This window comes from Mus caroli, unplaced genomic scaffold, assembly GCF_978045245.1.
Source record: "Mus caroli unplaced genomic scaffold, Mus_caroli_1 scaffold_5, whole genome shotgun sequence".
NCBI lineage: Eukaryota > Metazoa > Chordata > Mammalia > Rodentia > Muridae > Mus > Mus caroli.
Window position 1 is genome coordinate 62,865,954 of NW_028227260.1, and position 24,599 is coordinate 62,890,552.

At 36.3% G+C, this 24,599-nt stretch overlaps 1 protein-coding gene and 1 non-coding gene across 15 annotated transcripts in view; one reads left to right on the top strand and one right to left on the bottom strand.

Moving 5' to 3' along the window:
- Atrx (ATRX chromatin remodeler) overlaps window positions 1–24,599 on the top strand; it is a 132,652-nt gene that overhangs the window by 51,613 nt on the left and 56,440 nt on the right. For all 14 annotated transcript variants that reach the window (XM_085838057.1, XM_085838060.1, XM_085838056.1 and 11 more), the window contains 5 exons: window positions 32–99; window positions 768–3,781; window positions 10,926–10,998; window positions 22,344–22,504; window positions 22,931–23,104. In XM_085838057.1, coding sequence (XP_085694183.1) covers window positions 32–99; window positions 768–3,781; window positions 10,926–10,998; window positions 22,344–22,504; window positions 22,931–23,104 — 3,490 coding nt within the window. The remainder of the gene's footprint in view (window positions 1–31; window positions 100–767; window positions 3,782–10,925; window positions 10,999–22,343; window positions 22,505–22,930; window positions 23,105–24,599) is intronic.
- LOC115030138 (U6 spliceosomal RNA) lies at window positions 4,618–4,725 on the bottom strand. Its single transcript, XR_003835763.2, has one exon. It is a non-coding gene; the product is annotated as a U6 spliceosomal RNA (small nuclear RNA).

The following is a 24,599-nucleotide window of genomic DNA, read 5'->3' on the forward strand; positions in this document are numbered from 1 at the left end:
AATAATTTCCCCTTCTCTTTTCTTTGAATAGAACTGCTTTAAGTATTATATGAGTGACGATATTAGCCGTGACTCAGATGGAATGGATGAACAATGTAGGTAGGTAATAAATTCTCATTTAAGATTAATTGTTGTCTATTTTGGGATAATTATCAACTTCATTAGATTATGTTTTTCTCCCCTAAGGCATGTTTTGTTTTTGTTTTTTATTTTTTTGTGTATAACAGTCCCCACAGTTCTGGAACTTGCTTCATAGACTAGCCTGGCTTTGAACTCACAAAGATCAACCTGCCTCTGCTTCCCAAATGTTGTCATTAAAGGAATGCAGTATCACTCTTGCTAGATTCATGTTTTAATTTTTTTTTTTAAATTTTAAACCATGTGTCTTTATGCGTTTGTGTCTATGTGTGATCATGAGCAATTGTGTACATTTGCCCTTGGAAATCAGAGGCTCTAGTGAGCTGTCTGATAGGGGTGCTGGGAACCAAACTTCCTTCTGCTGCAAGAGCACTATGGTCTCTTTAACTCCTGAGCCATCTATCCAACCCTAGTAGATCCATGTTTTGTAGAGTTTTCCTTGCTATGTTTAGTTGTTGGTTGTCTTTTACCACAAACCCTTGTTTAGTTTTACATTTCAGATAAAAGTAAGCAGACCATGTAAATTACTACTTTAAAGATGCTTGTAGGAAATCTTAAATTCTTTTATCAACAAAGACATGAAAATTCCTTTCACTAGAAATAACATTTGAATCCTTAAACCATTTCAGATGGTGTGCAGAAGGTGGGAACTTGATTTGTTGTGACTTTTGTCATAACGCCTTCTGTAAGAAATGCATCCTGCGCAACCTTGGTCGAAAGGAGTTGTCTACAATAATGGATGAAAACAATCAGTGGTATTGCTATATTTGTCAACCAGAGCCTCTACTGGACTTGGTGACTGCGTGCAACAGCGTATTTGAGAATTTAGAACAGTTGTTGCAACAGAATAAGAAGAAGATAAAAGTTGACAGTGAAAAGACTAGTAAAGTCTGTGACCAAACATCCAAATTTTCTCCAAAGAAGAATAGTTCTAGTTGTAATGGAGAAGAAAAAAAGTTAGAGGAGTCCTGTTCGGGTTCTGTAAGCTCCACTTACTCTTACTCAGCACTATCTGTGCCCAAAGAGATGATTAAGAAGACGACAAAACTGATTGAGACTACATCCAACATGAACTCCAATTACATTAAGTTTCTAAAACAGGCAGCAGATAATTCAGAAATGACTTCTGCTATGAAGTTATGTCAACTTAAGTCTTTTAAATCTGTGTTGGATGATATCAAGAAGGTTCATCTTGCATTAGAAGAAGATTTGAATTCAGAGATCCAAGCTTTGGATGATGCACACAAAGAAAAAAATACCAAAGAGCTTAAAAGCACAGATGCTAAGTCTGAAACAAAAATGGGAAAAGGGGAAAAATCCTATTCTACAGAAAAGAAAGAGTTTTTAAAGTTAGATGCTAGATCATCAGTAAAGGCAATAGATGGTGAAGAGCAGAGAGCACACAAAAGTACTAGTGGGGAACATAAGGGTTCAGGTAGGAAAGATGGCTCTCAGTATGAACCCACTAACACTCCTGAGGATTTAGATATGGATATTGTGTCTGTTCCTTCCTCAGTTCCAGAAGACATTTTTGATAGCCTTGAGAGTGCTATGGAAGTTCAGAGTTCAGCTGATTATCAAGGAGATGGCAACAGTGGGACTGAGCCAGAACTGGAGAGCTCCTCTGTAAAATTAAATGTTTCTTCAAAAGACAGCAGAGGAAATATTAAGTCAAAAGTCACAGCGAAAGTAAGAAAAGAATTATTTGTTAAACTTACCCCAGTTTCCCTTTCTAATTCCCCAATTAAAGGTGTTGACTGTCAGGAAGTGTCACAAGAGAAGAATGGTCGTAAAAGTTCTGGGGTGGCCCGCAGCTCAGAGAAATGTAGACCCAGAGAGGAAATTAGTGATCATGAAAACGATGTCAAAATACTTTTAGAAGACACCGATCTCCGAAGATCCCCACGTGTAAAAACTACACCTTTGAGGCGACAGACAGAAACCAAGCCTGCAATGTCGAATTCAGATGAAGAAAGTAATGGAACTATGAAGGAGAAACAAAAGATGTCAGGTCCAATAAGAAAAAAGGATAAGAGAAACTCCTCTGACTGTGCTACTGATAACCCTAAACCTCATAAGGTACCCAAAGCTAAGCAACCAGTGATTGGGGATCAGAATTCCGATTCTGATGAAATGCTAGCAGTCCTCAAAGAGGCAAGTCAGATGGGGCATAGTTCTTCCTCAGACACTGACATTAATGAGTCACAGATGAATCATAAAGGTAAAACAAGGAAAGATGATAATGGAAAAAGGAAACGGAAAAATTCTACTTCTGGGTCAGATTTTGACAGTAAAAAAGGACAATCAAGTGAAACCTCTATTATCTCTAAAAAGAAACGCCAGAACTACTCAGAGTCCTCTAACTACGACTCAGAGTTAGAGCGAGAGATCAAAACCATGAGCAGAATTGGGGCTGCCAGAAAAAGTGCTGCAGATAAAAAAGAAGAGGACTCTTCTGAAGATGAAAAACAAGGCAAAAAAGTAGTGCATAGTGGAGGGCATGAGAGGGCGAAGACAACACAAGAAGGGTCGTCTGCTGATGACACTGGTGACACTGAAGGCAGGCGGGGAGGGAGTTGCTCCATAGCAGGAGGTTCCGTTGAGAAAGTCAGGAGTGGAGTAGAATTCCGAGAGATGCTTTGCAAACCTGGTGTTTCCTCTGATGGTGCTGAAAAGCCTTCGGTGAGAGAGGAGAATGTGAATTCCCCTGAAGACAAAAGAGCCTCTAAAACTAAAGAAAAGACTAAACATCTGAGAACCAGACCAAGTAGAAAATTAAAGAGCGGATCATCTGATGGCGCTGATAGATTTCCAAAGAAAGAGCAGAGCGATGAGTCTTCAGAAGGCGAAAAGAAGCAGAGCAGACAGAGACCTGGAACAAAAGGAAAGAAAGCTGCAGACTTAAAGGGAGAAACAGTGAAGCGAGAGCAGGAGTGTGAGTCTTCCTCTGATGGGACCGAGAGATTGCCGGAGGAAGAAGAAATTGGTCCTTTTTCTAAAGGCATAAAGCAAAGTAAAACTGACACAGCTGATGGAGAAAAGAAAGGCAAAAAATGGAAAGATAAATCATGTGAGAAGAAGGAAGAATTATCTGATAGTGTTGATAAATTGCCAGGAAAAGGGGATAGTTGTGACTCTTCCGAAGATAAGAAGACCAGGAATAGAGTGTCTCTGAGAGAGAAGAAACGATTCAGCTTGCCTGCAAAGAGTTCAGGGAAGAGGCCAGAGTGTTCATCATCAGATACTGACAAGTCCTTGAAAGGAGAGGGTTGTGACTCCACTGAAAAGAGACCGAGAAGAATTGACTTGAGAGAAAGAAGAAACTCCAATTCAAAGAGAAACACCAAGGATGTAAAGAGTGCTTCATCCTCTTCTGATGCTGAGGGAAGCTCAGAAGATAATAAAAAGCAGAAGAAACAAAGAACTTCAGCCAAAAAGAAGCCAGGCAATACGAAGGAGAAAAAAAGAAACTCCTTAAGAGCAACTCCTAAAAGGAAGCAAGTAGACATTACTTCTTCATCTTCTGATGTAGGGGATGATGATCAGCATTCTGCAGGCGAGGAAAGCAGCGATGAACAGAAAATCAAACCCGTGACTGAAAACCTAGTGCTGCCTCCACACACTGGATTTTGTCAATCTTCAGGTATGCAAGAATAAATTCCAACTTTAGAGTTTATAATCTGCCCCCCCTTTAGAGTTTCATTTTTTTTTTAAAGATTTATTTATTTATTATATGTAAGTGCACTGTAGCTGTCTTCAGACACTCCAGAAGAGGGAGTCAGATCTCGTTACGGATGGTTGTGAGCCACCATGTGGTTGCTGGGATTTGAACTCTGGACCTTCGGAAGAGCAGTCGGGTGCTCTTATCCACTGAGCCATCTCACCAGCTTAGAGTTTCATATTGTTGATTTTTTTCCCCTCGGGTGAAATGCAGAGTTAGTGTTGAAGAGAAGCCCATGGGAAATGTATGTAGACATTTACTGTAGATGTTCGCTTATTTGGACGCCATCATTGGAGGGCATTTCAAGCATCATCAGGTACACCAAATTGTTGGCTAAGCAACAGAAACAGTCGCCATTTAATGTGTTTCTCTGAAATAATATGTAGTAGTTTATAAAGTTAAACAACTTGATGCTGTTACCCAACCTGGGGTATCCCAAGAAATCCACTTTTGCTATCTGTTGTTTCCCCAGGGGCCATCAAAAATAGCAAAATTTATAGTAAAAAAATTAAAATTTATTTATTCATTGTGGCCACATTGGAAAGGACAGAGATCCCAGTGACACCCCTCTCCCCTCAGCCATGTCTTGTCTTCTGAAATGAGTAAGGTTTATAGATGGCCAGGGATATATGCACATCTAGGTTTTCTTGGTCATGCTGTGGTCCCCACTCACTGTTGACCTACCAATTAGTCCTTAGTCAGTCTTATCCCACAAGGTGTTTTCTTTTTGTTTGCTTTTAAAGTATGGAGTGCCTCATGTATGTGTGTGTGTGTGTGTGTGTGTGTGTGTGATCCTTATGCAGGGGCAATGCTAATTTTTCCCTGTATCATTCTAATTTTCCTGTATGTGCTACTAGTGTGAGCACCTACTTGGTGTTATGACAAGTTCTTAGAGCTGTGGAACCTCTTTTCCCAGAGCCAAGTGCTCCTTTTGGTTAGCCCTGGGCTCCTAGCCTTTTCCTTGTCCTAGCATTAGATTCCTAGGGAAATTGGTGATTCCTGGGAAAAATTGCTATTTTGTGGATCTAGTTTTCAGTAGTCTGCCTGAGGGACACTTAATGTCTCCATTTTCCTTCTGCCAGGCTGGTTCTGGTGTCAGTAATTTAATAGGTATTTATTCATGTAGTGGTGCTGAGTGCTTGATACTGGTATAACTTGGCATATAAAAGTTTTGGCTACTTTGCTCTGAGATTTTGTTTTTTAAGTAAAAAGATTATTTTGTGTCCCATAAAATTCCCTGAACATTTAAAAAAAAAAAAAAAGATGGGCCCATATAAACAAAGCTAGTCTTGACCAACCAAGTTAACTGAGGCCGGTCACTTCTCTGAATATTGTTTTGATATTTGATGGCAATCATTCCCATGGCTTTTTTTTATACTAGACAAAGTTTTTTAAAAAGATTTATTTATTTATTTTTAAAGAATTATTTATTTTATGTATGTGGGTATACTGTAGCTGTTTTCAGACACACCAGAAGAGGGCATCAGATTCCATTACAGATGGTTATGAGCCACCATGTGGTTGCTGGGATTTGAACTCATGACCTTTGCAAGAGTAGTCAGGACTCTTACCCGCTGAGCCATTTCACCAGTCCTAGACAAATGTTTTAACACTGTAATTTACTTTATTATAATCCTTCCCTCATCTAATGATATGAACAGATGTTTCTCGTTTAAAAACACTACCAAAATAAAGGAAGAAAGAAATACCCAAATTATCTCACCCTGATGAATTAGAATTGGATCAACTTATCCTACCAAGAAAAATACTTTTTTTAAAAAAAGATTTATTTATTTTATTATTATATGTAAGTAGCTATCTTCAGACACCGCAGAAGAGGGTGTCAGATCTCATTATAGATGGTTGTGAGCTACCATGTGGTTGCTGGGAATTGAACTCAGGACCTTCAGAAGAGCAGTCAGTGCTCTTACCCGCTGAGCCATCTCTCCACCCCCCAAGAAAAATACTTTTTAGTATTTAATTTTTATTATAGCTTCAAGAAAATCAATTGAATAGTATATGTGCCCTGTTTTTTACTTTTTAATTAGTTAAAACAATGCCAACTAACTAAGAATATTTAGAATTATTAAATATATAAGTAGGTTTCATAGAAAACTGTTTCCAGTTTAGACAAAAATTACAGGAAATTTTCTTTTATGCCGTATGCGTTTCTCATCCCATTTTTAAAATGGAACTAGCTTCAGTCATTTTTTTTTTTGAAGAAAAAAAAAAAGAAAGAACAAACCTTAACTTATGGCCCTTTAATAAAGGTTTCATGTGATGCCACAAAAAATCAAACAGTGTTTCCACTATGTGAGTGCTCACACTCAGAGAAATGAACACTTCAGATCAGGTTTTCCTATCAAACGAGACGTTTTTTAGCACCAAAATTGTAGATTAAGAATGGTGGTCTTGTATTAAAAATAGATCTAGGAGCTAGAAAGATGGAGTAGAGTTCAATTCCAGGCATCCAATTGGGTGGGTTCCAAATACCCAAACATTGTTATTCCTGTCTCTAGGGCATTTGCACATAGGTGCACATATTTGTACTACAGGCATATACACATAATTAAAAAAAAAAAAACCAAGGTTACTTTGATGTTTTCGTTATCCCGTTAGTTGGGAAAAACCCTATTAAAGATTAGAATGTAGAAAGGAAAAGTTATTACTACTTATTATTGTATATACAGTGTTACTCTTAGGAAATCATAGGTAAGTGATCCTGTCTTAAACACTCTAAGATTATCTTCTGTGATTAAATGGCTTCCCTAGTGTATTCTGCATATTTAATTAAAAATATTATACGGATTTTCATTTCCTAAAAAAGCCTTCTCTTGAGTTCTCTCTCTCTGTCTCTCTCTCTGTCTCTGTCTCTGTGTGTGTGTGTGTGTGTGTGTGTGTGTGTGTGTGTGTGCGCGCTCACCTGCAGGTATGGGTCTGGAATGGAGGAGTCCAGGGCCTCATGTCTGATAGACAAATGTTATATCACTGAGCTACATTCTTACTGATTTAACATATGTTAAACATTCTGTTTTTCTCTTCTTAATTATTAGTTCTTGAGTGTTTTGCTTACATGTATGTCTGTGTACCACACACGTGCCTGGTGTTCTTAGGGTCTAGAAGAAGGCTTTAGAGTCTCTGGACCTAGGGTTACAGAAGTTTGTAAGCCATTGTGTGGATATTTGGAGTCAAACTCGAGTCTTCTGCAAGGACAGTGAGATCATCAAGGGCTTGTAACTGCTGAGCCATCTCTCCATCCCAATCATTCATTTTTTTAATGTATTCTTTATTATTTGTTGTTTGATGTTTATAAGACACGGTCTTGCTCTAGTCTGCTTGGCCTGGAAGTCCGTAGACTAGAACAACCTTCAACTTGTGGTAGTCTTCCTCTTGCGTACTGAACTTAAGAGTTTGTATCACCTTGTCCATCAGAAAGTTTCGGTAGTTCTTATATTTGAAGTTACAATACCTTGTGTAATAAGTAATAACTATTCATTAGACCTTAGAAGACAGCAACTTATGTCAAATACCCAATGAATGTAGTTTCCAATAAAATTGAGTAACTAGCCTTGCTCACCGTGTTCCATGTTGGCTCAGTGGGCTGACTGTGGTCCCTTTTACCTACGTTTAGAGATCAGAAAAGCTTGAGTATCTGTCACTTGATCAGGTCTTAGGAGCTAAAACTGTTGCTTGGGAATTTCTTAGGACCAAGTAGAAGACTTGGGATTAAAAAAAAAAAAGGAAGATAAATTAGCTAGGGAATTTATCCTACCCAAACCTGGGGTTTTGTCAATAAAAATATCCAAATACAACAGAATATAAAAGCTCTTGAAGGTGAATACTATGCACAAAGTATAGTTTTTGAATGTAAACCCAGGTATGAGTCAGTGATAAAAAAACATTCCTTAAGAATGAATTTATTTGTATGATCAACATAATACAACTATGTTAAATGTATTCATTTTCTATGGTCACTTTAATTTTATGTGACAAATTTAGAACATTGTAATAATGTCCCTCCACATTATGAGTTTAGAAGTTTCTAATTTATTCAGTAATATTTGGGCATCTCATAGCCACAACATTTTCCTAGAAATTGCGACTTGAGAAAGGCATGAACAAAGAGGACGAGCATGATACCGGGAGCTCTAGTCTAGTGCATGGCGGATTTGCTCGGTATTTAAGAGCCCTTGCCACTTTTGGAGAGGACCTGAGCTTTATACCCAGTACAATCATCTGTGACTCTGAAAACCTAAGGAAAATAAAAATAATCTTTAAGATTGCTTTTTCTCAGCGTGGTGGCTCATTCATGTAATCCTAGCTCTTGGGAAGATGAGGCAGATGAGGCTTTTGAGTCCGAGGTTCTCCTGACTACATACTAAGTTTCAGGGAAGCCTAAGCCACAGAATGAGAAACCAAACCAAAGAAAAAGAAAACCGAGAAAGCCACAATGGGGCTGTAAATTAGCCATTTAAATATTTTCGGGAAAAACTTTGAAAAGCATGTAGCATTTGACTTTGAAGTTTAGGACAGTAAAGGATAGCATATCACCTGGCCTATACTTATAATCCTAGCACTCTAGAGGACTAGGTAGGAGGATCACTGCAATTGATCTGAAGTTGTTTTGGACTACATTGCAAATTGTTGATTGAGCAGGGCTAAATAGTGAGACCCTTTCTCAGGAAAAAAAGGGGATTGAGGGAAATATAGTTAGTAATATGCTGTTTCAGGATTGTTCTATTCAAATGGGATGTTTTCCTGGGATACTCTGAGGGTTTTTTTGAGTTTCGGCATTTAGCGTATGAGTATCAAGAATCTGTAAGTATTCATTGCTCCTACCTAGCACCTTGGTGCTTGGTTTTAGACCTGTTGCCTTGCATATAGTAAGCAAGTGCTGTATAGCATTGAGCTACATTTCTCAGCCCTGTATCTGTGATCTTTAGAGAGATAGTTTTTTCCATTTTCCCCTATCATTTTGTAATGGAAAAAATGGCAAAAAGGGGGAGAGGGTCTCAGATATTCACCTGTGGTAACTTGAGTAACTAATACACTGTCAAATACAGGAGACCCAGGATTTGTTTCGATTTCAGTAGGTTTTTAAAAATTATTAATTTATATGTATGTTTGTGTCTCTGTGCACTTGTGTGAGTGCCCACAGAGATCAAAAGAGGGTGTTGAATTCCCCTGTTGCAGTTAACAGGTAGTCAGGAATTGCCCGATAAGAGTCCTGGGATCTGAACTCAGATCCTATTAATGATCAGCAAGTACTCTTAACCACTGAGCCACCTTTCCAGCCCCTTTAGTGATTGCTTGTTTTCTTGAGATAGGTCTCACCGTGTAACCCTACCTGGCTTGGAACTTACTATGTAGACCAGTTTGATCTTGAACTCAGATATTCTCCTGTGGCTACTTCCTGAGAGCTAGGCTTAAAGGAATGTACCACCATGCTCGGCCAAAGCTGGCCTTAATTTTATGATCCTCTGTTTCTGCCTGTCTGGTGTTGAGATTAGTGGTGTAAACTACCCTACCTAGCTTGAATTTAGTATTGTATGTGCACTCATTCTCCATCTTCTACCACACTGTGTGTCAGGGAGGGAGGGAGGGAGGGAAGGAGGGAGGGAGGGAGGGAGGGAGGGAGAGAGACAGACAGACAGAGAGAGAGAGAGAGAGAGAGAGAGAAATGAATGAATGAATGAATATATGAATGCGGGTTTATCTAGTGTGTAGCACAACTATGTCCAAATGTTTCCTTATTATGAGCCCCCTCCTTCACTGTATTTTTCTTTCTTTGTCTTCATTACTAATTAACAGCAGCTAGTTACTTACTTTTATTATTTGTTAGTTTGAGATTGTCATTTGCGAGCTTCTCCTTCTCTTTGTAATTTCAGAATTGATAGTGAATATCAGCATAAGTAACCATATATACTTTTGCATGCATAATATTAACTAGAGTTTAGTATTTAATTTGTTCATTTGAGGAAAAATTTCTGTACAGTGAACTGCACAAGTTTCAGTCCTCCTGCCTTCTCCTTTTTATGTGTGTGTTGGTAGAATCTGGGACCTTGTAAATATCAGGCTAGTGCTCTACCACTGAATTACAACCTCAGCCATCTCCTTCGATGTTAAAATAAAAAGAACAGAACTTTTAAAAATCAAGTAAGCCTTAGTGCACTTGAATGTCTTTCTGGATACTTCAAATCACAGATTTTGTATGGATTCAGGTGTGTTTTTCAGTTACTTGGCACTACCAAAATGGTAGAAGCAGTTTTGTTATTCTTCAGTGATAGCAGAGAAAAGTAGATCCCTGTTAAATGTCAAACCTTTAGATCTACAACCCTGTAGGTGCAACAACATTATGAACTAACCAGTACCCTGGAGCTCTTGACTCTAGCTGCATATGAATCAAAAGATGGCCTAATCGGCCATCACTGGAAAGAGAGGCCCATTGGACACACAAACTTTATATGCCCCAGTACAGGGGAACGCCAGGGCCAAAAAGTGGGAATGGGTGGGTAGGGAAGTGGGGGGGAGGGTATGGGGGACTTTTGGGATAGCATTGGAAATGTAATTGAGGAAAATATATAATAAAAAAAGAAAATACTTATATATATATATATATATGTGTGTGTATGTGTATATATATATATATATATATATATATTCAGACATCCATTTTGTACCCACATTTATTGAATTAGAAGAATGTAAAAAGTTTCTTTTGGTTTCATAATAAAGATATTTGTTATATAACTGTAAAAAAAAAGAAATCAATACAGTTGCTTTAACAAGAAACCACTGGGAAGGATGGCAATTAATAATCATTTCTGAAAATGCTTGCCTTAAAAATTCTTATGCTTTGAAAGAACCCTGGGGGACATGTAAGAGTTAACTGCTATTTCCTGCTGGCCCTTCGTAAAATTCCCTTGTACTTACTTTACATTTCAACAGTTTTACATAGAACCTACTAGTTTGCTCTATCTAGCATTGTTGGATTTTAGTTTTATCTTATACAGTTTTACTTGTATAGACAATTCAAAGCTAATTTTAAGTACATTTTCCCCCCAAGGAGATGAAGCCTTATCTAAATCAGTGCCTGTCACAATGGATGATGACGACGACGACAATGATCCTGAAAATAGGTATGATTCCATCCGTAAGGAACTTAAGATTATAACACACCCTAGGCATGGGCGCAAACAGCAACAACGCAACAACAACCAGGTTATAAAAACCAGGAGTTCCTGCCTTAGAATGACTCGTGCACAGTCTTCTTGCAAGTCTGAAACAAAGGCCAGAAAATGGGCTAAAGCTCAGAAACCTTAAGAGAAAGTAAATATGAATATTAACACACCTAGCATAGGGTGTGTTATAAACAAAAGAACTGTCAATTTATGTCTCCATGTAAACTCTGATAATTTCTTAAGACTTCCAATTTTTTTTTTTTTTTTTGATTTTTCGAGACAGGGTTTCTCTGTATAGCTCTGGCTGTCCTGGAACTCACTCTGTAGACCAGGCTGGCCTCGAGCTCAGAAATCTGCCTGCCTCTGCCTCCCAAGTGCTGGGATTAAAGGCGTGCACCACCACACTTGGCTGGGACTTTCAATTTTTATAAATTAATTTTAATGCAAGTAAATTATAATAAATGACAACAGACATTTCTCTTTGATTATTGTTTTGTCATTCAACACGGTAGTACTATTTATGAAGACCTGTGAAGAGTAAATAAAGAGGATTCATATACTTAAGATTAGGAAATTGCTTTCAAACTAAGAATCAGTTGAGAAGTTATCTAGACAGATTCATATTCTAATCTTTATTTCCTAAATAAAATGGACGTAGGTAATATGACATTATTAACTTCACTAAGACTTAAACAGTTGATTGAAATGTAAACAGTGAAGCCTATATAGTTTTAATCTAAGGGATGGCTGAGAGAAGGAAAGAAAGACACCCTTGTCACAGTATGTCAACATGGTTTTATATACATTTTAATCATTTCCCATCCTTTAGGATAGTAGTCATAATACTCAGTGAAGAAGATAGCATGATATGTATAGTGGATGGACAGCTTCTAGTCTCTTAATAATTGTATGATCTCAGGCTGGTGACTTTAACTTCTTTTGCCATAATTTTAATCTCTAATATTGAAAATTTGATAGTATTTTCTCTAATTCTGGTACCAAAATATGTGATAGCCTGGAGATGATCTTAGCAAAGAACACTAAAATGACCATCTGTCTTAATAGAAAGCTCTAGTTTTAAGAAACTAAACATTATATGTGTTTGCTGTCATCATTTTGTGAGAGATGAACCAAGTGCTCTAAGCACATCTGTTCTCTGACCTTATTTGATGTTGTGCTGATACCAACAGGTTTCTGTTAGTAGACAGAATAGGCGAACTATGGTGAAAGGTCATATTTATTAGAGCTCATGTGTAAACCCAAAGACTTTTCATCTGCTTTCCTATTTCCTTTTTTTTTTTTCTCAACAAATGTGTCTAAGCTATTTCATGGGATAATATAGTAAGTCCTACATTGGAATGTTGAAAGCATACAATGTTTAGTCAGGGATTTTCATATACCATCATTGCTAGATTATGGAAGCATTTACAACTTATTTGTCTTTTAGAATGCTTTCATTTTTCACCTATATAAGCTGCTGTTTCCTATGAATCACAAGTCTTCCAATGTCACTAGGTGGTACTCCTACTTTTTGAACTATGGGAGATGATCTTTTATATTTAGCCAACAACTAAGCATATTGTCAAGGTACAATTTTTGCTATCACTTATCAAAAATTAAGTAACATTTTTACTTTTAAAATGAGTGGTTTCTATATATCTCTCTGTAACTGGTATTTATTTTATTTGAAAATTTCGTTAATTCAATTTTGTATTTGTGGTTTTTTTAAATGCAACCCTGGTGGTTATTTTGGAGAGGAATTGAATTTTATTTTGAGCATGTCTTTATACTCATTTTAATGTGCTTTGATAAAACTTAGAATTTATAACTTGTTTAATATCCAGTATACCAAAGAAATCTTAATATGCATGGTATCTATCACCGATATCACTGATGGCAATACAGATACCTCTTTGAACTATTTTAGTACAGAAAAATTATGTGAGCATATTTAAGTATGCACTAACCAACTTCTAGAATTTGTTTGCAGATCATGATTAAATCTTGGCATTTTTTAATTTCATATTTTTTGAGTGAGATGTATCTTGGTAGAGAGCATATTGTAAATGTAAATTTGTACACAATTGTATCATTGTGTGTAAATTGTGTATAAATTTTATATGCTTTGTTTTTTCAGTAGTATTGTTAAAATGTTCAGTGTTGGTGTTTATGAAGAGGTTAATAGTGTATTGTTTCAAATGTTTAATTTTGGATGCAATAAATTTCTGTAAAACATTTTCTTGTTGAAGCATTTAATTTTAGTTATGATGTATCTTTCATAAAAGTTCATAAGACTTTGAGAATAAAGTTATATGGCCTACTTTGTAAGCCAAAGAAGTTTTCTCCTTCCTGAAATTAAGACAGTCAGTATTTTAGCTCTCTAAAACACATATGCTTATGTTTTTGTGAAGGCTCAACAAACAGTTCCTTTTTTTTTTGTTTTTTTTACTTTTTCTCTTTTAAAGCTGTGTCATTAAGAAAGTCCTATCTTCAACTTGATGAATGGACAGTCAAGGCTACACAGTAAAACCTTGTCTTGAAAATTAAAACACAAAAAAGTTCCCCATTTTCAGTATTTTACTGTAAATAAATAACTACCTATTAAATCTTTAAAAATTCACACATTACCATTGTCAGTTAGAAGTGTCCTATTTTTAAATTTCTATTTAGGTGACCAATCATGATTAAATTGGCATGATTAAAAAAAAAATTGGTTTGCGATTCTTAGCCAAAGTCCTCTGGAGCAGAAGTATTTCAGAATTTGAAGTTTTTATAAGATATTGTTTATACTTGCCTATACTTTACTGTTTGAATAGCCCAGATCTACTACAATCATGACCATAGTTTGTTGAAATAGATAGCTGTCATTTTTCTGATAGAGCTTTTTTTTTTTTTTTTTTTTTTTTAAGAAAAAAATTAGTGATCTTATAATTTGAAATTTATACAACTGAGAATTTACCTCAGGTTTTTCATGTTAAGCTTACATATTTTTAAGAGATAGTATAATAATAATAATAACACCAAATACTATGTGTTTCCTTTTTTTGAGATATGGTTTCAATATATATATATAGCCCAGGCTAAAACTCAAATATATTCCCCTGCCTTTGCTACCTAAGTGCTGGAATTAAAGGAATGTGCTGCCCAGGGCTTGTCAGGGTTTAAGTTGTAATTTATGTCAGTGGTGTGAATGTGCTGTTATGGTAAGGTTTCATTTGCTTTTGGCATAGTTTAGGGTTTGGTGTGTGTGTGTGTGTGTGTGTGTGTGTGTGTGTGTGTGTGTAAGATTTATTTATTTTGAATACTGCCTTCTGCCTACATGTACACCTAAAGGCCAGAAGAGGGCACCAGATCTCATAGGTAGTTATTAGTCACCAGGTGGTTGCTGGTAATTGAACTCAGCATCTCTGGAAGGGCAGACATTGCTTTTACCTCTGAGTCATCCATCTCTCCAGTCCTTGGATAGTTTTAAATTGTTCCTTGCTTTGACCACACAGCCATGCAATTGAAAAAAAAAATTGGTTTGCGATTCTTAGCCAAAGTCCTCTGGAGCAGAAGTATTTCAGAATTTGAAGTTTTTATAAGATATTGTTTATACTTGCCTATACTTTACTGTTTGAATAGCCCAGATCTACTACATATCCAAAGGTTTTCAGAGCATACCAGATTTAGGGGATTAGGAGTGTTCAGTGTATACATATATTGATTTCTTTATGTTTTCATTATTATATCTAGAGACTTTTTAATCAAACATTTCTCATTATATATATTATTAAACTTATGTTGTCAGTGAGCCTCAGTAATAGAATATTAGTGTGCATTCCCCAGCACACACATTCTCAGTTTATTCTTCAAGATGTAGATGGTTTTAGTAATGTACTTTTTCTCAGATTTTCTCTGGATGACACTAAATTAATTTTTCCATAAATGCAAATCATGGTGTGGAGATTATTGATGAAAGTTTTACTATACTTACAGAATGAGACCCTTGTTTCATTTGGCCATAACTTTTTGCCCTTAAACGAGGAAATAAATTATTTTGACTTCTGTTTGTATGAAGTGGATATTCTACTAATGAAGATGTTGTACTGTTAATACAGCTTAATTACTTGGGAAGAGACTAATGGTTCTTGGATATTGATCATCATATAATGAAGATATTTAAAGGTTACTCGTGATTTTAGTAGAGTTAGCGAAGTAAGTGTATTATAAGTCCTTAATACGGCTTTCATTTGATGACCCTCTCCTATATATGTCTTTATTTATTCTCTATACAAATTAGGTAAATCCAGAATTTCTTCTGTGGCTTTTTGTGTTTCAATGGTACTTTTTTGGTTGGTAAAAGTATTTCGAATCTTTTAAAAAAATTATTTATTTATTTTATGTAAGTACACTGTAGCTGTCTTTAGACACACCAGAAGAGGGCATCAGATCCCATTACAGATGTGAGCCACCATGTGGTTGGCTGGGAATTAAACTCAGGACCTCTGTAAGAGCAGTCAGTTCCCTTAACTGCTGAGCCATCTCTCTAGCCCATTATTTCAAATCTTTATTGCACTTAATCCCAGCGTTTGGGAGGCAGAGGCGGTAGGATTTCTGAGTTCGAGGCCAGCCTGGTCTACAAAGTGAGTTCCAGGACAGCCTGAGCTATACAGAGAAACCCTGGCTTGAAAAAAACAAAACAAAACAAAACAAAAAAACCAAAAAAACAAAACCAGACTGCATTTGAAGTAAGAGTTTTGTTTCTCTTTCTGTTGTAGTAAAGGTTTTAAGTATTTAGGGATTTTAAGTTAATTCTTTTCAATGGCTTTGTTGATATGGTTCTGGTAAGTATAGTCAATTAAGTCTAATGGAGGTGTAAAAAGCTATAGGTAGGATTCACTGGCCGATGACTAAACAATGCAGGTGTCACCAACTTTCTTCTTTGTACTGGACAGTTCTTCAAAGAAAGAAATAGTATTGGTACCATTCTTATTGTGTGGGTAGGACTTGCGGATTGCACTAAGTATACTTTCTTGTTTGGTAATATTAGAACTTTGAGCAAACGAGAAATAGTCTGCCAAGAAAGTCTGTACGTTAGTGTTAGCAAATGTACTCATTTTTCTGACTTGATATCCTTTGTTTTTAAGTTTGATATTTTAAAATTAATGCTTTTTAATTTAATTCTGTTTTTATTTTTCAGTATAAGAATATTGAATAAAGAATGAATTCTTTAATATGACTAATTGTCCTGTATTGATGTTAATATATTTTTTCTTAATACAATTCTTTTAAAAGCTTAGATTTTTAAAAAGATTTAGTTTATTTACTTATTCATTTATTTATATTATATGAGTGATATATCTGCATGTATATCTGCATGTCAGAAGGGGACATCAGATCCCAAGATAGATGGTTGTGAGTCACCACGTGGTTACTGGGAATTGAACTCAGGACCTCTGGAAGAGCAGACAGTGCTCTTTACCTCTGAGCCATCTCTATAGCCCCCTAATTTTTGTTAAGTAAAGCCAGGGTATACTCATTTTCTTATTTTCCTTTTCTCTTAATTTTTTTGATTTTTGAAGACTGGTGTATGTATGTGTGTGTGCGTGTGTATGTTTGTATGTGTGTGTAGCCTTGGCTGTCTTGGAACTTGCTCTGTAGGCCAGGTTAGCCTCAAACTCAAGAGAGTTCTGCCTGTCTCTGCCTCCCGGGTGCTTGGGTTAAAGGTGTGCATCACTTTGCCTAGCTGAAATATTCATTTTCTAAATTGTGTGCTTTAAGCAGAATGCATCATGTATAAAATATTAACAACCTTTTTTTTTTTTTTTTTTTGCTTGTCTTAAACATTTCCTAAGATCTGGAGCACACTGTTAGACCAGGCTGGCCTTGAACTCAAAGCTCCACCTGCCTTTGCTGCTGTAGTGCAGGGATAAAAGGCATGTGCCACCCACTGTCTTGGGCCCTAACTATGAGTTCATATAGCTACTCCTGATTTTTTAAAAGAAAAATTTGATACTAATTTTTCTGGTACAGGGTTGCTTGTCATTGAATACAGACTTAATAGGACACATGATTGAAGAGTGATTAGAACAGTTGTTTAGCTTTTGATTATTTATTGATTTGTTCATGAGTTTTGATCATTTTTTGGTGACAGATCTTCATGCTTTAGTTACCGTTTTGTATAAAATTTCATATCAAGGAATTTTGATCCTGGTTTAAAATAATATGCTAATATAAAAATTTAAAACTTCGTATAACTTTTGAAAAAAATTGTTTTTTAAAATATGTAACCTTTAGCTGGGCATGGTGGCGCATGCCTTTAATCCCAGCACTCGGGAGGCAGAGGCAGGCGGATTTCTGAGTCCGAGGCTAGCCTGGTTTACAAAGTGAGTTCCAGGACAGCCAGGACTACACAGAGAAAACCCTGTCTCGAAAAACCAAAATAAATAAATAAATAAATAAATAAATGAATAAATAAAAATGTAACCTTTGAGGAACATGACATCGATTCAAACAATGCTTTGCACTCTTCTGGAAGGATTTGTGTTTACCATTGTTTCCTCAGTGAAAATAATAAATATTCCATAGCTTTTTGCCTCTGAGTTGCTTTACAAATAAACTTGGAAGGTATAATGTCATATTTTTGTGTGACATTTACTTAGAAACTGCGTTGTCTAAATAACATGCATTTAAGCCAGTGATCTTATTTTGTTAACTGTATATTCTAATGTGATATGTTATGCAGGCACCAACAATTCTTAATAAATTTTGTTACTATTATGTACAGATAAACAGTTCATTGGCCTTATAAAATGTAATTTTATTTTGACAGTTTTCTTAAACCTGTTTTTAGAGACTTAAATAGTCAAATAGTAGTTACAAGATACATTCTTTGATAGCTTGTCATTCTTATTTTAGAGATATAGACATAGTGTAGTATACATGCTTAGAGCTCTTCTTTTTAAGAAAAAAATTTAAAAGTCAAAACTTGGAATCTTTTATTTATAAAGACATAAAAATTGAATATCCCTGAAATGAATGTATGGATGTGTGTATACACACACACGCACACACACACATACACACCCCTACCTTTTAGAATGACATTGATGTGTCTGTCTAGGGTGGCATTAGCAAAGAAGTAGTTAATGATTAATTAGAGAGACTAGCATTAGCATACTGAAACTGAATGTGATATAGGATCTTAGGTTCTCTTGCCTTTGTCACACTATCTTTGTTTTGTTGTCTCTCCTTACTTCTGGCTCTAACATTCTGTGTCACCTTTGTTATGGCTTTCTCTAAAGCTCTATGTTGCAGGAAATCTTTACTTACTTAAAAAAAAATGTATTGTTTACAACTATTGATTTGCATACAGCAAAAAGAAGTTTCCTTTCCTTTCCTGTTTGAGCATTTTAATAAGGCATTCATTATTCATTTCATTTCTAGATAGGATCAGAATTTCTAACAGGTTTTTTTTTTGACTTTTGACTTTTGTTTTCCTGATTGCTTGTTTGTTATTATGTCATTTCCTCTTAATTTTGCTTTCTCTTCAGTAGATGAGGTGTAATAAGGCATTATCTTAGTGTTCACTGTGTTATCCAGAAGAATTAGTTTGTATGGACTTTGGGGTCCTGTTCTCTCATTCATCAGCCTGATTGTTTGTGGGGTTTTACTCTCCCTCCCATATTGTTTTGCTTTCTCCCCTTTCCCTTCCCTCCCTTTCAGGAAATAAGAGGCTCTGCCCAGGTTTCCCTCCACAAGAGTGGCATGGCCTGTGCCTTTAATGCTTCTGATAAGAGTCCTGACTGCTTTGGATGCTCTACCTTTCCCAAGATATAATTTTGATCATTGAGATTCCAGGGGCAGTACCTTGTTGCCTGAATGAGTTTCCCAGAAACATCCTGGAAAGCCTCAAGAAAGGAAATTTCAGAGCAAACAGAATCAACTAGCGATCATGACTATACATCCATCACATGCATACCAGCATGGGTTCAGCCGAGGCCTCCAAAATGATGCTTTGCCAGCCTCAGCTGGTTCTCAAGTGATGATGTCTTTGAAGTCTCTGTGGCCCGTGACTCCAGAGTTAAGGTAGTGGAGTTTCCCTTTAAAGCATCTCACAGCGGGCTTTGTAGGTGGGACACATCTCACCTTGGCATGCTTGCTGACTACTCAGGTTGAAGGTTGGCCGCAGACAGATCTTAGGTCCTTTAAATTCACTTTGTAGACCAGGCTGGCCTCAAACTCAGAAATCTGCCTGCCTCTCCCTCCAAGTGCTGGGAATAAAGGCGTGTGCCACCACGCACGGCTTTTCCTTTTTTTTTTTAAATTAGGTTCTGTTATAGGTTAGGATTATAGCTGTCATTTATTATTGAGTTTTGCTTTTGAAATTTACTTTTAATTATGTATCTATCTTTATATGGGTATGTGCATATGAGTGCAGGTGCCCGCATAGGCCAGGGATGTTGGGTGCCCCCTGGTGCTAGAGTTCCAGATAGTTGTGAGCAGCTGCCTGATGTTGGTGCTTGGGATTAAATTCATATCTTACGGACAAACAGTACCCATGCCTAATCGCTGTCTCACTTCTCCAGGTCTCATCAGTTGTAATTTATGGGAAATGAATCAGCTTTATTAGTAACCTTTGCTATAAATAAGAGTTTCCTTTGGTAAAAGAACAAGTCTCCACTAGTCTAGATTAAGCTAGTTATGGAGAAAAGCAACCATTCTCTGAAATTTGTGGTTTGCTTGCTTCTAAAGTGACTATAGTTATTTCCCATATTACATATACCATTACTGGAGGTTGTTGGCAAGTTGTCATTTTAATGTGTGGATTTTATTTGATTTTCTGTTATTGTACAATTTATTATGTAATATTGTATCATTATTTATATTAATATTCACTAGACAGTGAGAGTTAATCAGGTAGATTTATATATTCTGACTTCCCAGTTAGACATAGTCTTAAGAATCTAGAATTTGAAAGAAGGAAAATTATGTGGTTGCTTACAGTTATCAGTGAGGTCTTTATAGTTAGGATTGAACTTTTTAAAAGAGTTTTGAATTTGTGGTCACAAACTGTAGTTAGATGACTGTATTGACATAGTAAGTAGATTCAGAATGTAGTTCGGTTGTCTCTGTAGTGCCTTATACAAATGATGGTATAAATCTTGTAGCTTCTAGTGAAATACAGTTTTTTCTATCTAATCTAAAACTCAACATTTCATATACAGGCTTTATACATATAGACACATTTATCTAGAATGCATTACCTAGTATAACTTAAGAAAGATTTTCCTGGTTCATGAGAAGTACTGTTACAGTATGTAACTTTTCCATAAATATCCTTTCATTCAGTTTTAAAAGACTTCCTTTTATTCTGTAATCGCTGTCTTAAGGAGTAAAATGTATCAGATAGTTTTTATTTTATAAACTGATCAGAGTAAATATTTGTTACCTTTTTTTGTCAAAATAAGATAATGCAACCTTTAGTCTACTGTTCATAAAATGCTTACTATATGCAATATAAGCCAACACCACTCATCTACATGTGTAACAGCAAAGTTTGCTTTCTCAACTTTAGTGATGAGTATCTATACTCAATTAAAATACAAATCAGAACAGAAGCTACCAGAAAAGCAAAGTCATGTTCATCTACTTCATTTCTTGTGACATCTTACGAGAAAGTACAAAATGACATATAATAAGCATTTATGGAAATGATTCTCTATTTTGCTTCATCCTAGGTGTGTTTGCTCTGCATTTTGATTGTAAATTTTATGTTTGTCAAAACAGAGGTTTTACTATGTATCTATATATTACTACTTCTTACCATGGGGTGAATTCTTGATTGAAATGAAGAAATGATAAGAAAAGGAGAGAAGGGTCTCTCTCTCTCTCTCTCTCTCTATCTATCTCTCTATCTCTCTCTCTATCTATCTATTGCATATGAGTACACTGTTGTTGTCTTTAGACACACAAGAAGAGGGCATCAAATCTCATTGCAGATGGTTGTGAGCTACCATGTGGTTGCTGGGGATTGAACTCAGGACCTCTGGAAGAGCAGTCAGTGCTCTTATCTGTGAACTCCTCTCTCTTGCCTGGAGAGGAAGGTTTCAAACTGAGAAATAACAGGTGTCCAGGCCTTGTAGCATATACCTTTAATTCCAGCATTCAGGAGGCCGAGGCAGACCTTTGTGAATTTAAAGCCAGTCATGGTTATATAGTGGTACCCTGTCTCAAAAACCTACAACAGCAGCAACATAAAACAAACCAACCAAACAACAACAGAAGAAACAACAGGGAAAAAAAGCCAACAAAGGTTCCATAGGCCCAGCAATATCAACTTCTCTGGATTGGTCAGACTTGATTGCCAAGTAGATGCCTATCTCACAGATGTTAAATCCTGACACGCTGTTAGGATCTTGCTACCTTCTTTGTGAGTTTTTTTATCAGAGTTTCCTTTTATTAGTTACTATGATTTATAAATTCATGGCAAAAGGATACTCAGACAGGTCTGTGATCCTGCCTTTTACAAAAACTTCATTATTGCTTTCATTGTACATTTTGAGAAATTTTTCTTTAGTCCAAACTTAGAAATTTCCTAGGAGTGTATTTTTAGGATAATACTAGATGGTGTATTTTCTCCTTAAGCATTTTTTTATTAGCAAATTAGTTGAGAAGCATTTTGAGAAATTGTGTGAGCAAAGCTATTGTGCTATATTTTTTCTGAAACTTACACTCATTTATGATAATTTGTGTTCATTGCCCATGTAATAAGGAGCACTCCTATCCTTTCTGTGCTCCAGCTTGATGCTTGCTTTAGTCCTTCATATTATGGTGTAATTGAGATTAAGGTCTAAACATATTCTGTAGTTGGAGATGCTGTTTTCTATTAGAGAATGGTTTGTTATACATTGATTTTTTTTTTTTCCTGAGAATTTGTTCTCCTGTTGAATAAAACCTCTCCTTTGGCGTTTTATCTTGGAATGCCATTAGTCTGGATAAATGAATTTACTGTTGTTAGCCTTTCTCCCCATGGTAGTTCCTGGAGGATGGTAGCATCAACTTTCAGTTGGTCAAAATAATTAATAAAATATATCTGAAAGTTTTCAGTATATTGAAGATTTGTATGGAATTGAAATAAGTACAGTGAACATTTTTGTTCATTGGTTGCTTATGTTAAAACATGGTTCCTGCCAGTCTATTACTTGTGTATAAAATCTATTGATAACATTTATTCCTATTTTGATACAGAGATTTTGTCTTTAATTCAGTGTACTTCAGCCCCCCCAAATATAGCTTTATATTGTTTTTTCCCTCTACAGAATTGCCAAGAAGATGCTTTTAGAAGAAATTAAAGCCAATCTTTCCTCTGATGAGGATGGATCTTCAGATGATGAACCTGATGGAGGAGGGAAAAAAAGAATTGGGAAACAGAGTGAAGAATCTCCAGCAGATGATGCTGAACTCCGCAGAGAGCAGCTAGGTATGTTCTTTAGAGTTGAATTTATTAGCCATTCATTCTTTGAAGAATGTGTGACTAGGAAATTTCAGGAAATGCCATCTGAGGTTTAAAAAAAATGTTCCAATCTTTATTATCCCAACTCATTTGATTATGTTATGATAATTGCATACGTTACTGTAGTTGTTTCAGTTCCTACCAATAAACTGTAAGGAAAACGTTTCATGCTTCAGATGATCCGCACTGGTGATACCTAGCCCGTATTCAGTAACCAAGGCTAAGAAATGATTACCTGTTTTTAGCAGCGATACTAAGGTGCACAGCTTGGAGATACCAAGAAGCTTTTCTTTAAATTATGGCAATTGTAAATCCGCAGAATAGTTTTCAAAATCATTTCAATGAAAGTCGTTTGAAAGAGTGCTTCTTACATGTATTTTCTTTATTTAAAAGCCCTGAATCCAGTCAACTCTGAATCCGATTCCGATTCTGAAGAATCTAAGAAGCCAAGATATAGACATAGGCTTTTGAGGCATAAACTGACTTTGAGTGATGGAGAATCTGGAGAAGAAAAAACTACAAAGCCTAAAGAGCATAAAGAAGCCAAAGGAAGAAATAGAAGGAAGGGTAAGACATTTTAATTGTGAACGTCAAAAAAATACTGGTTTTTGTCAATGAGTTCTCATATTGAAATTTGAGTATATGTGTTGAGACACTTAATCATTGCTCCTAAATGAATATCGGTACATCGGTGATTTCCTACTGAACGATGATGAATTGATATGTAAAACATCTCAAATTATGTTTTCCTTGTATTGGAAATCTGAGTCCTTTGTTTTATTTCTGTCTGTTTTTAAGACAGAGTCTTATAACTATAGCCGGAATGACATCAAATTGATGACCCTCTGTACTGAGATTATGGTTTATGCCACTCTGCCCTGTATGGATGAATCGTTCACATTTCAAGTGGTTACCTGTGTCTAGCGCCATATTAAGTATTGTGAATACAGAAATAATCGATATGATAGTTTTCTCTTTGGACTAACATGGGGCGTAGTAAAATCCAAAAAAATGGAGCACACTGTTTTGAATGAAATAAGCCAGACAGAGAAATATTGCATATTCTCATGTAGAAGCTAAGGTTTTGATTTCATAAAGTAGACTAGTGGGCATTAGAGGTAAGAAAGGGGAGAGGAACAAAGAAAGGAAAGCTTAAGGAGGTTTTTCTATTCGACAGCACTGCAGTCTGACTATACTAATTGTCTGCATAGTTGATAATGATCTAGAAGAGGGCAGGTTAGAGTTTCCCAGCACAAAGAAGTGATCAATGTTTCCAAACACTGAATTAGGAATTGCTTTGTTTTGATCATTCAGCATCATGTTGGATTCTGTGTCCTTCCCATGTGTATGCATCTTTATTCGGACACTGCTTTAGTTTACTTTCAGGCTATGGAATATGATCCAAGTCATCTTACTTTGCTTGCCCTATGTGCCCTGCCGCAAAGATTGGCCTTCTGGAATTATTCTGTTTCAATTGTGACAGCCTTGATGCTGAAATGAAAGAGGAATGGCATTAGAGGTGCCCTCCACACTCAGTCACAATATCTGATCTCATGTGTGCTCCCCATGCATGACTAGAAAAATATAACATTTATGCCATCAATAATTTCTGTAGCTTTGGAAATTAGCCTGTCTTCCACTCAAAACCAGGAGTGTCTTAATGGTTTCTATTGCTATGATAAACAGTATGATCAAAAACAAGTTGGGAAAGAAAGGGTATATTTCATTGAACAACTCTCAGGTCACTTCCATCGCTGAGGGAAGATGTGCAGTAACCTGGAGGTTGGGGCTCAAGGAGAGGCCATAGAGAAATGTTTACTGGCTTACTTATTCCTCACGGGTTACTCAATCTGCTTACTTCTGTAACTCAGATTCGCCTGCCCAAGGGCAACACCTTCTGCTATGGGCTGATCTCCCCTCCCCAGTGTATTCTTAATCAAGAAAATGTTTTACCCACAGGCCAATCCAGTGGGGATATTTTCTCAGTTAAAGTTCTTTCTTCCCAAGTGACTCAAACTTATGTCAAGTTGACCAAACAACCAACCAACCAAACAAAAAGCTA